At 39.4% G+C, this 17,550-nt stretch overlaps 1 protein-coding gene across 1 annotated transcript; it reads right to left on the bottom strand.

The window, feature by feature from the left end:
- Window positions 1–4,575: 4,575 nt before the first annotated feature.
- GKN2 (gastrokine 2) lies at window positions 4,576–12,237 on the bottom strand. Its single transcript, XM_063695460.1, has 6 exons — window positions 12,194–12,237; window positions 10,049–10,102; window positions 9,473–9,610; window positions 6,492–6,602; window positions 5,649–5,805; window positions 4,576–4,794 (listed from the first exon to the last, which is right to left on the bottom strand). The coding sequence occupies exons 1-6, from the start codon at window positions 12,203–12,205 to the stop codon at window positions 4,712–4,714; spliced, it is 555 nt and encodes a 184-aa protein (XP_063551530.1). The 5' UTR covers window positions 12,206–12,237; the 3' UTR covers window positions 4,576–4,711.
- Between the last annotated feature and the right edge of the window lie 5,313 nt (window positions 12,238–17,550).

Raw genomic sequence — 17,550 nt, 5'->3', positions numbered from 1 at the left:
CAGCAAAGAGAGATAGTTCGACTTCTTTTCCTGTTTGGATGCTTTTTATTTCTTTCTCTTGCCTAATTTCTCTGACTAGTACTTACAGTACTACCTTGAATAGGAGTGGTGAGAGTAGGTATCCTTGCCTTCTTCCTGTTCTTAAGAGGAATGGCTAAAGCTTTTGCCCATTCAGTATGATGTTGGATGTGGATTTGTCATAGATGGTTCTTATTATTTTGAGGTATGTTCCTTTGATAGATGTTGAATTTTTATTGATAGCTTTTTCTGCCTCTATTGAGATGACTATGTAGGTTTTGCTTTCAATTCTGTTTATGTGGTGAATCATATTTATTGATTTGCCTATGTTGAACCAGCCTTGCATTCCTGGAATGATGCCTACTTGATCATGATATATTAACTTTTTGATGTGCTGCTGGATTTGGTTTGTTAATATTTTGTTGAGAATTTTCGCATCTATTCAATCTTGGGAGATTTTTTGCTTTCAGGAATTTATCCATTTCCTCTATATTTTCTAATTTGTGTATGTTCATAGTAGTCTCTGAGGACAAGTATTTCTGTGGATCAGTTGTAACATCACCTTTGTCATTTCTGATTGTGTTTATTTGGATCTTCTCTTTCTTTTTTGTTCATCTAGCTGGGGGGGTCTATCAATTTTATTTATTCTTTCCAAGAAACAACTATTGGTTTCATTTGATCTTTTATATGGATTTTGCATCTCAATTTCATTCCATTCTTCTCTAACTTTAGTGACTTCTTTTATTCTGCTAGCTTTGGGGTTGGTTTGTTCTTTTCTGTCTAGTTCTTTTAGGTGCAAAGTTAGACTGCTAATTTGAGATCTTCTTAACTTCTTGATTAAGGCATTTAGTGCTATAAACTTTCCTCTTAACACTGCTTTAGCTGTACCCCAGAGATTTTGGTTAGGTATGTCTCTATTTTTAGAAATTTCAAATAATTTTTTATTTCTTCCTGAATTTTGATGTTCACGCAAGAGTTATTCAGGAGTAAGTTGTTTAATTTTCATGTATTTATGTAGTTTTGGGAGATCTTCTTGATACTGATTTCTTTTTAATTACATTGTGGTCTGATATTAAGATTCGTATGATTTCAATTTTTTTTAATTTATTGAGACTTGCTTTCTTACCTAGCATGTGGTTGATCTTGGAATGTGTTCCATGTGCAGATGAGAAGAATGTATATTCTGTCTTTGTTGGGTGAAGTTTTCTGTGGATATCTACTAGGTCCAATTGGTCAAGTCCAGAGTTCCTTTGTTAGTTTTCTGTCTCAACGATCTGTAAGTAGGATGTGAAAGTCTCCCACTATTATTGTGTGGCTGTCTAAGTCTTCTTGTAGATCAAGAAGTACTTGTTTTATAAATCCTGGTGCTCCAATGTTGGGTGTGTATATATTTAGAATAGTTAAAACTTCTTGTTGGATTGTACCCTTTGTCATTATGTAATACCCTTCCTTTTTTCCAATAAGCCTTCTGCGGTCCAGGCAATACCCTTCTTTGTCTTTCTTAATTATTAAGGGTTTAAAGTCTGTTTTGTCTGATATGAAACTAGCGACTCCTGCTCTTTTTTGTTTTCTGATTTTGCATGATAAATCTGTCTCCAACTCTTTACTTTGAGTCTGTGGGTGTCATTACATGTAACATAGAGCTCTTGAAAATAGTGGATGATTGGGTCTTGTCTTTTTATCAAGCTTGACACTCTATGTCTTTTAAGTGGGGCATTTAGCCCCTTTACACTCGGGGTTAGTATTGATATGTGAGATGTTGATCCTGTCATTGTGTTGTTATGTAGACTTACTGTGTAATTGCCTATAGTGTCTGTGGGCTGTGTGCTTAAGTGAGTGTTTGTGGTAGCAGTTGTTATTCTTTTGAGTCCATATTCAGCACTCCCTTAGCACCTCTTGTTAGGCTGGTCTAGTTGAATTCCTTCAGCATTTGCTTGTCTGAGAACGTTTTTATTTCTCCTTCACTTAGGAAGCTTAGTTTGGCAGTGTATGAGACTCTTGGTTGGAATTTTTTTTCTTTAAGGATGACAAAAATAGACCCCCCTCCCTCCATCTCTTCTGGCTTGTCAGGTTTCTGCTGAGAGGTCCACTGCCAGCCTAATGAGAGTCCTTCTGCATGTGACTTGACCCTTCTCCCTAGCTGTCTTTAAGATTTTTTTCTTTTGCATTGACCATGGTGAATCTGATGACTATGTGCCTTGGGGATGGTCATCTTGTATATTATCTGGCCAAGGTCTTCTGTATTTCTTGAATTTACATGTCAACCTCTCTAGAGAGATTAGGGAAATTTTTGTGGGCTATGTCCCCAAATATATTTTCCAAGTTGCTTATTCTCTCTCCTTCTCTCTCAGGGATGGCAATGAGTCATAGATTTTGTCTCTTTACATAATCTCATATTTCTGGGAGATTGTGTTCATTTCTTAAAACTCTTTTTTCTTTATTTTTGTCTAAGTTGATTCAAAGAACCAGGGGTCAAGCTCTGAGATTCTTTCCTCAGCTTGGTCTATTCTGCTATTAATACTTCTGATTGTATTATGAAATTCTTTTTTGAACTCAATAAGCTCAGTTTGGGTCTTTTGTAAAATTGCTATTTTATCTTTCAGCTCTTAAACCATTTCACTGGATTGCTTGGTTTCCTTGGATTGGATTTCAACTTTCTCCTGGATATCTATAAGCTTCATTGCCATTCAGATTCTGAATTCCATGCTCGTCATTTCAGATTGGTTAAGAACAATTGCTGTGGAGCTAGTGGGCTCATTTGGAGGTAAGGGGACGCTCTGGTTTTTTAAATTGCTACAGTTCTTGCACTGATTCTTTCTCATCTGGGAGGGTTGGTGTTCCTTTAACTGTGGTGTAAACTGAATATAGTCAGTTGGCTTCATTTCTGGAAGTTTTCAGAGGACTAAGGCTCTAAACAGTCTGTTGAATTCTAGTCCTCGGCCTGGCAGGCAGGAAAATTAGCAGTTTTTCGTGTTGTAGTTTGGGCTGAAATCCAGTAGATGGCGCGTGACAGCAATGGGAGATAGCTAGACTAATGTTCTGCCACCTGGCTCCTTTGTGTATCCGGGCCTTTGAAGCCGTGCTCTGTGGTGCAAGGGGGAGAGGGGTGACCCCTCACCAGGTCTCCTCCTCGGTCTTGGGGGGAGGGACCCCTGATCACTGGCACTGTGGCCGTGACTTTCTGTTGTTGTTAGGTGTTCCAGGTCGTGGGACTCCTTCCGGCAGAGGTCCAGCAGGGAGACAGGCCCCACACTTACTGGACCAGCTCTGTGGAGGGAGGCACGCCTAGGTTCCACACCAGCCCAGGAACCTGTGCGACTCACCCCTCTCTGAGAGTTTTCTGAGAGTATGGGCTCCTCTTCTGCTGAAGCACTGGGCCCAGTTCCGCATTCCGGAGCCACAGCCCTGGGACGTCCGGATCTGCTCACAGCTCCCTCCCCTGGACCCTTGGGGTTGGGATCTGTGTGCACTGGGGGATTCAAACAGCTCCCACGCTGCCGGAATGCACTCAAGTGGAGCAAAGCACCCATGCTGAGCAGCTGAGGCTGCACTGTGTACACACTCCTGTGGGGTGGCCAGGCAGGAATCCTGGGAGGGACTGGCAGGCAGGTGGGCCTGCGGGACAGATGTGCCCTAATCCCACGGGGAAGCCCTTCTTCTCCCATTCTGGTGGTTATATGGGGCCAGAGCCTCTCAGAGGGAGACAGAGAGCCCTGGGGGATGAGTGCTCCCGCGGAGCTGTCTCACAGACGAAGCTTCCAGCTCCGTGCCTGCTGAAGCCCTTTCTCCATCTAATCTCTAGTGAGAGTCTCATGTCAGCTCAAACGCGGAGGCCGGGGGTCCTCTGCAGCTAGGATCCCAGAGTCTGCGGCAAGAGAATAAATTGTTGTTAAAGTAATTCCTCTTTGCTCTGAATTTGCATTCAGCCGAACGTTCACGTGTGACCCGGCTTCACGATCTGAGATTTGTATACAATGTGCAATTTATTTGAAATATTGGAAGTTGTTTTTCTGCTATGTATTGACTTGGCATTTCTAGTTAGGTTTTCACTCCTGTTATGATCTTCAGTATGGTGCATCTTTTCCTGGATGTTAGGTGCTCCTTCCTCTCTCCCTTTCTCCCTTCTCACTCCAGGGCAACACATATTATTATAATGTTTATTCAGGTTGAGTCTACTGCTTTGGTGAGTTAAAGGACATTTTAACTCATATGAATGGCCCTAAAAGCCTTCACCTGAGCATTCAACTTGTTTGATAAGCATACGCCATGTCCCTCCCATGACCAGGTCAAGGCCACCACCATGTGAGCCTCTTCTCTACCCAGGTTGCTCCCACATATTTGGATGGTTAGATGGGAAGCTGGTCCAGAGGGCAGATGAAGAAATGGAAATTCGACCCCAGCTGACTAGTCCACATGTGACCCAGTGGTATTATCTGGGAATTTTCACACATTATGCACCTTATTTAAAATTCTGGCAATTTTTTTTCTTCTATATAGTGACAAAGACATTGCTTGGATTCCCTTTGCTGCTTACAAAAAACAACAAACACCAAAAAATCTATAAATACAGCATTTATGTTTTCTGACTGAATCTCAAAGTTAGTTGGGGCATTGGGAAAGAATTTAATTTGACTTTTGAGTGTAAACCAAGGATGTATTTCTTTGAAAAGATAAAACAAGAGGGCTAATCATCCTAAACAGGAATGTCTGCACAAATTGAAATTCCCAAGATGCCCAGGAGCCCAGCCTTTGCACAGCCTCCAGCACCGACATTATCTGGAAAAGGGAAAATTTTTCAGAGAAAGAGCATTAAAAAATATATTATTGGAATTATTAGAATAATAATACATTAGCTTAAATAAAATTGACAACTTTTGGAAGTGCTGGTTGGCTCAATCCCAGTGATATTATGCCATTCTGTGTCAATGGCATACCTATGTGCCTTTATTTACTTTGTGAATGAGTACTTAAAATTTTTTTCTGGGCAGTAGATATATAATAAACATGAACTCTTCTTTATCTACCTTCCAGTACTCTGAGAAATTTCCTTTGTTGTGTTCATCATCAGTTGGCCCGACCTCTTTCACTCTGGTTGCTCTGCCATGTTTAGAAACTTTGTATAAAAATGACAGTAATATCTGCAGTGGCATATGTTACCCAGATGAATCAAGGTTTTTACTCCCTGTCTGTAAGTCCACTTGGCCTCCTCTTTCCTATACCAATTCTATTCCAGATCCTGAGAGCATTTCTTAGTGAATTCCTTCTTATTATCCTCAAAAGATGCTATTCTAAGGGCCCGGATGACTTTTTGCTACTTGAAATTCTTACATATGAAAGTATACAAGAATCGAGTAGTTTTTCACTGGCACCCAGAAATCCTTTACTCCATCCTCTCTTTTCACTTGTCAGCTTCTTCACTAGACTATGTGTTCCCTGGAGACTGTTTAATTCATTTCTGTATTCCTAAAATTTAGCACAGTTTACACACATGGCATGTAATTAATTCCCAAAGCAAACTGAACTGAGTACTGTTCCCATTTATTTGCATTTCACTTTGCACCCAACAGAGCACCTGGCACATAGTAGCTTTCAGAAAATATTTGGTGAATGAATGACTTATTGGTACTCACGTGTGTTTTCAACCACTTCCCCCTTATACAAGGGGATATGTTTGCAGAGTTTCTCAATGGGTGACCCAAGCAGGAACCAATCCACGTCTTTGATCAGAGACTCCAGAGGGTTGTACTTGACCCAGGTGTATTTGTTGGAGAACATGTTGTCCAGAGCCTAGATCGGTATAACAGAAAAGAACAACATAAAATAAATTGACAAAAATTGGTGTACCTTATTATAAATTGTGACAATTTTTCTCTTTCAGATTATTAAACAGAAAGAACTTAGGGATCTCAAGACATCATCTCTTTTTGAACACTGTATCTGTGAAGTAGCCTCATTAGCAATTACCAGTGTTATTTTACCTCTGGTGGCAATGAAGCCCAAAGAAAGTAAGTCCCATGTCAAAGGTAGCACCTATAAGAAGTTATGGAGGGAGACTTAAACCTTGGGTCTCTAGCCGCAGTGCACTGTTTGTATATGTTCACTCAACTGTATTATTTCTTTGCATCTTTGGGTCATTGAATATTAGAACTTCTCTTATTATTGTTCCAGTCACCATTTCTCATAGCCCTGCTCTGAGAAGAGAAGCTGATCAGTCCTTGCTATAATGTCACTGGAATTTATTATAAATTCTTGTATTTAGGACTATATGGTGGAAATCAAGCTAAGATTTGCTCCTGCTCTTAAAAAATAATAAAATAAAAGTAAAAACACTTTAATAACTTTAATAAGTTGAGTATCATATTTATGGTAAGGCATGATAGTATGATCTTCTCCCTCACACTCCTCATTTCTCCATAAATACCAGTATTGTCTGGCTTAAGAACAGAGAATACTCAAGAGTGCCCCAGAATTACCTGTTTCTCATAGATGTACCGTTGGAGATTGTTCAGAGGAGGGATGTTCTGATGGTCCATCTTCAGGATAAAGCAGGCTCTTCGGGAGAGCACCCTGGATGCAATGTAGCCCTGAGGCAGCAAGAGTACAGTTACTGTTCCTCCCTAGTTCCCTGAATCTGAACTTGGTGAAGATGATGCCTGAACCTCGGAAGAAAGACTTGAACATGCACAGTGAATATATGGTGGGACTGCTCTCCAATCTGCAATCAACTTTATCCACTTGACTTATTTTACATAACATTTTCATTTTTTCACTTGTCATTTCTACCCCTTTGAAATTGTGCAAACCCATGACTATATTCTGCTTTTCATGTCATGGAACCAGGGTCTGCAGTTTGAGGTTTGAAAGATTGAGAAGAAGCACTTCTCTGTCTCTTTCCATTATTTTATTATTATTATTACTATTATTTTATTTTTTTTTTGAGACAGACTCTCACTCTGTTGCCCAGGCTGGAGTGCACTGGTGCAATCTCAGCTCACTGAAGCCTCCACCTCCCTGGTTCAAGCAACTCTCTTGCCTCAGCTTCCAGAGTAGCTGGGACTACATGTGTGCACCACCACGCACAGCTAATTTTTTATGTTTAGTAGAGATGGAGTTTCACCATATTAGCCAGGCTGGTCTCAAACTCCTGATCTCAAGTGATCCACCCACCTTGAGCTCCCAACGTGCTGAGATTAGAGGTGTAAGCTACTGCATCTGGCTTCTTTCCATTAATTTTATTCTGCTTCCTCCCCAGTTTGGGGTAAATAGAATATTTTTTAGAACTGTGCTGTCCTGGCCGGGCGCAGTGGCTCACGCCTGTAATCCCAGCACTTTGGGAGGCCAAGGCGGGCAGATCACAAGGTCAGGAGATCGAGACCATCCTGGCTAACAAGGTGAAACCCCATCTCTACTAAAAATACAAAAAATTTAGCCGGGCGTGGTGGCGGGCACCTATAGTCCCAGCTACTCAGGAGGCTGAGGCAGGAGAATGGCATGAACCCGGGAGGTGGAGCTTGCAGCGAGCCAAGATCGCACCACTGGACTCAAGCCTGGGTGACAGAGCAAGACTCCGTCAAAAAAAAACAAAAAACAAAAAACTGTGCTGTCCAATATGATAGTTATTAGCTATATGCCGCTATCTAAATTTAAATTCAAATTAGGTAAAATTTAAAATGCACTTCTGTTACAAATTTTGAGTACTCAATAACCACAGAGGGCTGGGGGCTTCCCTATTGGAAATTCAAATCTAGAACACTTCCACCACTGCAGAAAGTTCTGTTAGACAGTGCTGCTTTAGAAGCTCTCATAAGCATACCCATACCCACACTCATGCACGCTCACACACGTCTCATCTATCCTCCCCTCATTTGCCATCTTTTTTTCCTCTCCAGTTTTCCCCATCCCTTCTCCATCTCAAACCCAAGCTGGCTGGAGAGGGATGGGTTGCAATAAGGTGGGATTGAAAGAGCAATGGAGGGTGAAGACCCTGGGGCCAGATGGGACCTAAGGCCACTGAGTCTTCACCTGGAGTGAAAATTGTCTCTACAGAGTTCCAAATAATGATATATTCTAGAAAGCTGTATCTAATAGAAATCTTTCTGGTTCTTATTTTTCAATTCTCACAAATTGTCAGTTCCTAAAATTCAAAAAATAGACAGAGGCTGAGCCTGGTGATAATGGAAGAAGCTTAAAGCAAATCCTCACTTCTCTATTTTTTTTTAAAGACAGTTTTGGGATTTCCATGACAGTTGCTTAAAAACAATTTCAGTGCCACTTCCTTTTAAACCACATTTTCTAATGACTCTATACTTTCAAATGTGTGACTGAACTGCCAACACCAATGGGAAAGAGGAACGTGAAGACATTTCTAGAAGAAAAGGGACAGAAAAGCATGTTCAAAAGTCTAGTGAGATGAGCTGGAACCTACTTATATCCATAGTGCATAGCTTGGAACCTAGGTAGAAACAGGTTCATAATTCGTTGGTGGAAGAAATGGAAAACAAATGAATAAATAACTGATGAAGGATACGTTTTCTGAGCAGGTTTCTGTGACTTATTGTCAATGCCAGTATCTAACACTCGAAAATAGTTTAGTGCTTTTAGTTAGCAGACTTTCTTTCTTACAGAAAAAGTATGATTTTTTGCCTACCCTATGTACACAATTAAATGTGTATAGTTGCTCTGGATTTCTGCTATGTTGTGATTGCTTTGTGATTGTTCTTTTTATTATTTTATATTTTTTAATTAATTATTTATTTATTTTTTTGAGACAGGATCTCGTTCTGTCACCCAGGCTGGAGTGCAGTGGTGCAGTCTCAGCTCACTGCAGCCTTGACTTCCTGGGCTCCAGCAATCCTCCCACCTCAGCCTCCCGAGTAGGTGGGACCACAGGCCCGCACCACCACACCCAGCTAATTTTTGTATTTTTGGTAGAGATAGGATTTTGCCATGTTGCCCAGGCCAGTCTCCAACTCCTGTGCTCAAGAGATCCTCCCGCCTCAGACTCCCAAAGTGCTGGGATTACAGGCATGAGCCACTGTGCCTGACCAATTGCTCTTTTTCTGCATGATGTTCTGTGTTAGAAGCCCTATTCATTCATTTATTCACTCAACAAATGAGTTTGAGTGTCTGTGTGCCGGGCTTTGCTTTGGACTTTGGTTACTCTTCTTTGCACTTTCTGAGCCTGTAGTGGGATAATACCATCACTCTTCCAATTTCTACCTGAAAAGGTCAAGCAAATGCATATGTTTCCTGTCATATGTTTTTCTTCAAAATGGTTTTGTTTTTTTAACCAATTGCTTGATTATTTAAAGAGAAAAGTGAAAGTGAGGAATTCTTAAAGAATTGCAAGGTTAAGTCTAAGAATTCAAGTATATATGCCCCATATATATATATAGATCCCTCTGCTCTTTAGCAAACTAGTCCTGATGAATATGAAAATTCATTTCCTGCTTACATGTTTATAGTCAAAAATTGTGGTAGAAGAGCATGATCCTGCATGGATGTTAACGATGGCGGTATTTTTTTCATTATCAATTGTCACTGTCTCCTGAACATTGCCACCATTGTTGCTTGGGCTGATGATGTTAAAAACCTAGATTGAAAACAAAGACAAAATGTTTTTCCATAAATCTTATATATTTGAAAGACAACTCTTCCAACAAAATAAAGCATCTGCCTGCTATGAACGAGGGATTAAAAACTAAAACTGTCCACTGGGGTCCCAGTCCAAAAACTTATGACGCCATAAGAAGGCAAAGCTTTTCCTTAGAGTTTACTATATTATATATGGGAGAAGCAGTGATATCACAAGAGAAATGAGACTGACCACATTTTAAAGCAATAGCTTACATTTACAAAGGTATTGTGGTTGGAGAGGAATAGCCAAGCTCATTATTTCCATTATTGGTTATTTCTGAGATTCCATCCCAAATAAGGCATATGGCCTCTCTACTGTCTTCAGGCTCTCTTGTACCTTCCCTTTCCTCTCCCAACATCTCTAAGAGATAAAGTCCATAAGGAACCAACTCACCTCGTATCCATGAGATTGTATCCCAAAGATGGTCAGCACCACCAGAAATGCCACCTGAAAAACAGACCCACCACATCCATTCTTTATAGGGTAGTCATTGAGTGTGGGACAGGAGGAAACACTGGACAGGAAAGGCACAGATATCTCAGAAAATGTACACCTAGAGACACTGAGTGGCCACAGATGGTCAGCACTCCCTCTCCACGCACACATTGATTGGCTCACACATTGGCTCATTTAACAGGCATTTGTTGAGTTCATTCTATTTGCCAGACACAGGGTGCTACAATTGCCACCTAATTCCCAACTCTTTCTAGCATTATAACCATGTAGATAGTAGGAGAAACACGGGGCAGATGAGCAGTGAAGGATTCATTTCACTATGGAAATATTCTGGTATGATTCACACTAGCTTTGGATAACAGTGGTCAAATTGTGTCCTCTAAAAAAATTAATTAATTAATTAATTTTAAAAAACTTTAATCCCTTAAGACTGAGAGGGTAATACAGATTTAAAATGAATCATGGGTGATAAAGACCTGACAGGTTCCTAATGGAAACTATGAAAATAGAATGCTTGGGAGCACAACTAACTTTTGAGGCTGACATCAAGTAAAACCCCCATATTCTCCTGTGCCTTAGTGATACTATCATACAAGTGCTGGGCCCGCAGGTCGTGAGCTGACATTGAAGCAGTTCTGATATTTTGCTGTAGTTCTGTAAGAGTCTGTTCCAACATGCTAACCCAGGTTTTGTACCCTCTCTTCTGAACATCAGTGAACTGTACTATCACTGAAAACTACAACAGTACGTAGTTGACTGCACTGTCATTTGAAAACTGCTGATGAAAGGAGTCTTGGGGAAGGGGGATATTTTTAAGAACTGTCAGTGGGACTTTCCTACTTCCCTTTCCATCCCACCCTTAATATTTCTCTTCTGGGGACTGGGAGTAGAGCATCTAACAAAGACCTGTGTGCTGATATTCAGCCTTCCATAGGGATACATCTTCTCTTACCACAGACCAGCTCTAGCAACATATGATACTCCCGTATATTCTATTTAATGAGTCTAAAATAGTGGTTTGAACAAGTAGTCGAAGGACTAAACCACTTTAATGGTATGATTAGAGAGAGCTTGGGGAGTGTCCTCTGCCCCAAAATGATCTCCCTTCCAACACTGTGGCTAATACACCATGGTTATATAATAATTTTGTGCTTCAGGGTTAGGTCTCAGTTTGGAAAATCAAGACAGCCCTGAGAGAGGGAGCTCTTTAAGCTGACAGTCTTTAACACTTTAGAAAGAGGTACTTAACATTTTGCTTTCTCCCTTAGCAGCTGAATGAGAATAAACGACAGAGACTAGGGGAGCGAATTCCATTCTAGGTCAGAACATAGCCCACTGTCCATGGGGCACTGCAATGTGGAACTACGGAGGCTGGGATCAGTTGGAGGGGTGGAGTGGCCATAGAAGGAACGTTTTGTCCTAAGGGAGAATTTAGTCATAATGAGAGGACATTGAAGACACTCTGGCTGCTTAAATTTGCCATGATTGCACCTGCAAGTGGGGATTCAGATGGATAAATTACATTCTAAATCCCACATTTATGGGCTTGGGAAAATCACATTCCTCTGCCTCTCAGTCTCCTTATCTGTAAAATGGGGAGAATACTACTCAACTCATAGGGTTGTTGCAATGAATAGATGAAATTATTCACGTGATATGCTTAGTCTAAGGCTTAGTATGCATTTGAGGAATAAGAGGTACTATTATTACTATTACTGATATTATTTTTAAATTACAACTTCTCTCTTAGATAGCAAATGTAGTTGTTTTAAATAGCCCAAATTCCCTATGAAGCTCATAATAAAGGATTATTATTAAACATCCTCCAAATCAAAATTATCTAGAGATTTCTTTGTATTTTTGTATTTTCTTTTAAGTAAACATCTCAAAACAGGAAAAGGACAAAAAAAGTCAGACTTATTCAACACTATTTCTGCCAAAGATGTCATTAATTCAATCACAGAAGCTTAGAAGCATGCACAGTATCTGTCTAAGACTCCCAAAATCCATGGCATATTAGATATGAGCATTGTCTGCAAGCAGTCACCACAAGAGTATCAAGAAGCAGAAACAAATACTCACAAGTATTTTCATTTTGCCTGGGAGAGGAAGGTGCTGGAGTAAGTAAAGCTGCCCTGTGCAGCTTCTATCCTTTATATGGGCTTGAAGATGTGGATATCTCTTTTTCAAATGATCACTTTGGAAAAGATCATGTCTATATCTCTGACACACCCTAGCAAACTCCTTTATCAGAATTGAGATCCAACCACATACCTGATATCAATGAAGTTCATTAGTCAGTAATGAAAATTCACCACTTGGTCACTCTGTAAATATTCCCTGCTATTTGTACTATGCTGCACTTGACATTTTAATTTCCACCCTTTAAAAATATTGCGTGATGCTTGTTCTATGCATACATTTTATAGCTCTACAAGGACAAACTTCTAACATCTCCTCCTAAAGGAAGAGTGCTTCCTTAAGGCCTGATTTGGGCCCCAACTCAATGTCTTTTCACCACTGTTCTGCTGGCTGAATTCTTCCACAGAGGGAACGGATATGAGACTGGGTGCCAAGACAGTGGCTGGGGAGGCCTGCTTGGAGAACAAACAGCCTAGGACTTTCTTCGTTCTTCCCTTTAGATTTGGTGTCAATTTCCAGAAATTAATGAGGAACAGGACTCAGAAAGCATTCTCCCCAATTACCAGGGTTAACCAAATTTTTACATTAAGCTTCGTCCAAAACTGCACAAAACTGTAAGTTAGAGACCTCTAGTTATCTTGCAAAGTGTTAAGAAATTCTCAGATTGAAAAAAAAAAAAAAGAGAGAAAGAGAATAAAGTTTAATTTGTGTAATTTTTTTAACATGACAATTAGAAATGGCTAGTTAGTGTCAGGGTATAATCATGAACTCAGGAAGGGAAATTTAAAAACAAAACAAACAACAACAACAACAAAAACAATAAACTTCGGCTGGGCGCAGTGGCTCATGCCTATAACCCTGGCAATTTGGGAGGCCAAGGCGGGGAGATCACCTGAGGTCAGAAGTTTGAGACCAGCCTGGACAACATGGTGAAACCCCATCTCTACTATGGTGAAACCCCGTCTCTACTAAAAATACAAAAAAATTAGCCAGGCGTGATGGTGCTCGCCTGTAGTCCCAGCTACTCAGGAGGCTGAGGCAGGAGAATTGCTTGAACCCAGGAGGCAGCGGTTGCAGTGAGCCGAGATCATGCCACTGCACTCCAGCCTGGGTGATAGAGCAAGATTCCATCTCAAAACAAAAACAAAAAACCCAGTAAATTGCAAAATTGTAAAATATTGAGAATCACCACAGTAAACAAAGAGATAACATAAATAATGGCCTTGTTTTACAGCTGAAACAACTTTCTAACTAGCAGCTTTAAATAAAAATGGGGTTCTCAAAAAGTAGACATCTGGGCAAGTTAAGGGTTACCTAGTTCACTGGAATCTCCCTACCCTGGCTGTTCAGTGGGGGTGGATGTAAAACACGCAGCTTTATTAAATCTTTCTGAGATAGTAGCTGCAGAAAGGATTACAGTTTTGTAAGGCACCTGCAAATTTTCTCTCATATCTGGCTTCAGAGACTCAAAAAAGCAAACCAGCAATGCCCATAGACATTAGGGCTAATGAAAGTATCACATGCTATCCTCTACCATGTCCCCCTCCTGTCCTCAGGAGTTCTGGGTCTATAGTCTAATAATGATTGTTGCTAGTGTTTGTAGAGCACTCAATATGTTTCAACACTTTCCAAACACTTCGGATATATTGATTCATCTGATTCTCATATCAACTCTAGAAGTTACCTTCTATCCTGTTCCATTTTACAGATAGGAAAACCAAGGTGCAGAGAAGTTAAGTAACTCTCTGAGATCACATAGCTTCGAAAGGCAGTGTTTGGGATCTGAGCCCAATTTAACTCCAGAGTCCACACTCTTAATTCTGAAAATGATACAGCCTCTCCTTGCCTTGCTGAGACAGGAGCATTAGCAAGGAGGCTTCTGCTTCCAGAATGCTCCCTAACTGAAAGATAGACTTGGAAATTGTCAGGCCTACCCACAACTCAGGAGTGAAAACTAAAATGAGAAGTGGTGCTTGTAAACGTTGTTATGAATGAAATTCCTGTCTTCACTCCCAGCTCCCCGCCGAGGGAGTGAAACTGCTGACCTGGAAGGGCCTGGTGCTGACGGTGCCCACCTTTGGATACCCTGACGTAGTAGGTCTGAGAAGGGGCGCAGGCATGTGGACTTCTAAAACTTCCGTGGGTTATTCAGATTGAACGCTGTTTCAAGTCTCATCTAAACCTCTTACAAGGAAACTAAGAGCCAAACAGGTTAAGGAATTTGCCTAGGATCATACATAGTTAGTATATAATTTCTGGCAAAAATAACTCTCCCTCAGGCCTTCCGACATTAAGTCCAGTATTCTTTAGTTGGTAAAGCACCAAAACGTTTAAAATAATACTTCAATGAATGAAGGTATTAATGTTAATTTATCCACTCTTTTTTAAAAAATTATTATCATACTTTAAGTTCTGGGATACATGTGCAGAACGTGTAGGTTTGTTACATAGGTATACACGTGCCATGATTGTTTGTTGCACCCATCAACCCGTCATCTACATTAGGTACTTCTCCTAATGCTATCCCTCCTCTAGCCCCCCACTCCCCAACAGGTGCCGGTGTGTGATGTTCCCCTCCCTGTGTCCATGTGTTCTCACTGATCAGCTCCCACTTATGAGTGAGAACATGCGGTGTTTGGTTTTCTGTTCTTGTGTTAGCTTGCTGAGAATGATGATTTCCAGCTTCATCCGTGTTCCTGCAAAGGACATGAACTCATCCTCTTTTATGGCTGCATAGTATTCCATCGTATATATGTACCACGTTTTCTCTATCCAGGCTTTCACAATAGCGAAGACTCGGAACCAACCCAAATGCCCATTTATTCATTCTTCTATATGGTCCATTGCTTTGCTGATACAATCGGTGCTGACACAGATGTTTTCATACCTGTTCAAAATCGTCCTGTAGTGTACGGCTTGCTTGGGTCACAGGAGTGTGCAGAGTCAACTATTTGCTAGTTCATATCCTTTCCCCTTTTTCTAATTCTTGTCCATTTTTTATTGCTATGTAGGAGTTCTTTTCATATTCTGAATAAGAATTCTCTAATAATCTCCTAGTCCATATAGCTCATCATTTAACTTTGTTTATGGTGTCCTTTGCTATACAGAAGTTTTATTTACATTTTGATGTTGTTGAAATGAGCAATATTTTCTTCTCTAATTTGTGCTTTTTAGTCTCGCTTAAGAAATGCTTCCAAGGTCTTTAATGTATTTTCCTACATTTTCTTAAAGTCTAGCGTTTTACATTTAATTTTACTATTATATTTGAATATAGTATTCGGTTGCAATCTAATTTTTTCTTCATTTTGATATCCAGTTGTCCCAGCATCCATTATTGAATAATTCAGGCTTTTTTCACTAATTTATAGTGTCATATAGTTTCCATGTATGTGTTAGTCGATTTATTGTCTCTCTATTCTATTGTTCTGTTTGTCCATCCAAATGACAATGCCTCCCAGTCTTAATTTCACTGTCTTTATAAGTAAGTTTTAATATCTGGCAGAGGAAATCTTCCAGCCTTGCTATTTTTAAAAACCATCTTGGCTATTTTTGTGAATTTTCTGTATTGCTTAGTTGTTTTTCATTTCATTGATTTCTACCTTTATTAGTTTTTCTTTATTTTCACTTCCTTCATAACTATTCTGTTGTTATTTATCTAACTTCTTGAGCTGAAACCCACCCATTTCTATTAAATCTCTTGCTATTTTTAAAGGATAGCATTCAGCAATAAATATTTACCTCTAAGTACTTTTTATTTGCATCTCACAACTATTTTGATCAGTTCTTAATATTTCTTAGTTTCCACTGTGATCTTCTCTTTAATCCACAAGTTGTTGAGAATATTTTTCAGTTTCTTAAGCAAAGATTTTTCTCCTTTCTCTTGCTCTTTCTTCACCTTTTCCTCTCTTTTCCCTCTCTCTTTCTCTTTCATCATCTATAAACACTCCAATCTTTGAAATAAATGTATATTTTATATCATCAGGTTACATTTAAAATGGATATTTCCATTAGATCAAGCTTGTTAATGTTACTTTTCAAATATTCTACATTATTCCTAATTTTTTATCTACCAGATCTAACTAATTCTACTAGAGGCATGTTAAAAACCTTTCTTAGGACTGTACTTTTGTCTGTTTTTATGTAATATTTATAAGTTTTTGTTTGATGACATTCACAGCAATGCTCTTTGGAAAATGCAAATTCATCTTCAGTATATCGTCCTGGAGAACTGTCTTTCATTCTTATGTAATATGTCCCACTGTGCCTCTATTTATGTTCATTTCTTTTTGCCTTTGGTTTGCCTTTTTTTTAGTACTATCTGGGTAGTAGACTTCTTTGCTCATTTTATTTTTAACTTTTCTGTGTGGCATTACCTTAGATGTTTCTCTAGCTTATAGTATTTTACCAAGTTTTATTTATTCTACAGTCTGAAAAACTCCTTTAATTTGTGAATGTCATCCGTTTCCTATATTGTGATTACTAATACAATTTAGACTTCTTTCTAGTCTTATTTTATTGTATACTTATTGCTGTCTTTCTTAGCATTCATTCCTTTATTTTTTGCCTTCTTTGTACTGATAAAGATTGTATAGTCTTTACCTGTTATCTTTTTGAAATATGTAAATTTTTATTATTTAGGGCTTCCTTTGAAATTTTAACAAATATACTTAATTATCCATATTTCCTACGAATCCAAAAAGCATCCTATATTTTGTTCTTCCCCAAAGACATAGAAACTCAGTACTTTTATGAGCATGCTTTCTATCCCAAGAGTGTTATAATTATGTAGTTTAATTTTCACCTTTAAAAATATCACACAGGCCAGGAGCAGTGGCTCATGCCTATAATCCCAGCACTTTGGAAGGCCGAGGCCAGCAGATCACTTGAGGTCAGGAGTTTGAAACCAGCCTGACCAACATGGTGAAAACCTGTCTCTATTAAAATACAAAAATTAGCTGGGCATGGTGGTGCGTGCCTGTAATCCCAGCTACTTGGGAGGCTGAGGCAGGAGAATTGCTTGAACCAGGAAGGCAGAGTTTGCAGTGAGCTGAGATCACGCCACTGCACTTCAGCCTGGGCAACAGAGTGAGACTGTCTCAAAACAAAAACAAAACAAACGAACAAAAAAAACAAAGAAAACACAAAACCTCAAAATAGTTAAGTGTATCATCAATGGATAATTAAATTTACTAAAATACTTTATCAATCTTATGCTAATTATTTCTTATAGCTTGAATACTCTATTTTCTTTTTGCTTAAATATATCTCTTAATAGATTTTTTATTGGAAGCCTATTG

This window comes from Gorilla gorilla, chromosome 12 (assembly GCF_029281585.2).
Source record: "Gorilla gorilla gorilla isolate KB3781 chromosome 12, NHGRI_mGorGor1-v2.1_pri, whole genome shotgun sequence".
Classification (NCBI taxonomy): Eukaryota; Metazoa; Chordata; class Mammalia; order Primates; family Hominidae; genus Gorilla; species Gorilla gorilla.
The sequence above is the reverse complement of the archived record's forward strand: the minus strand, read 5'-3'. Positions and strand labels throughout refer to the sequence as shown.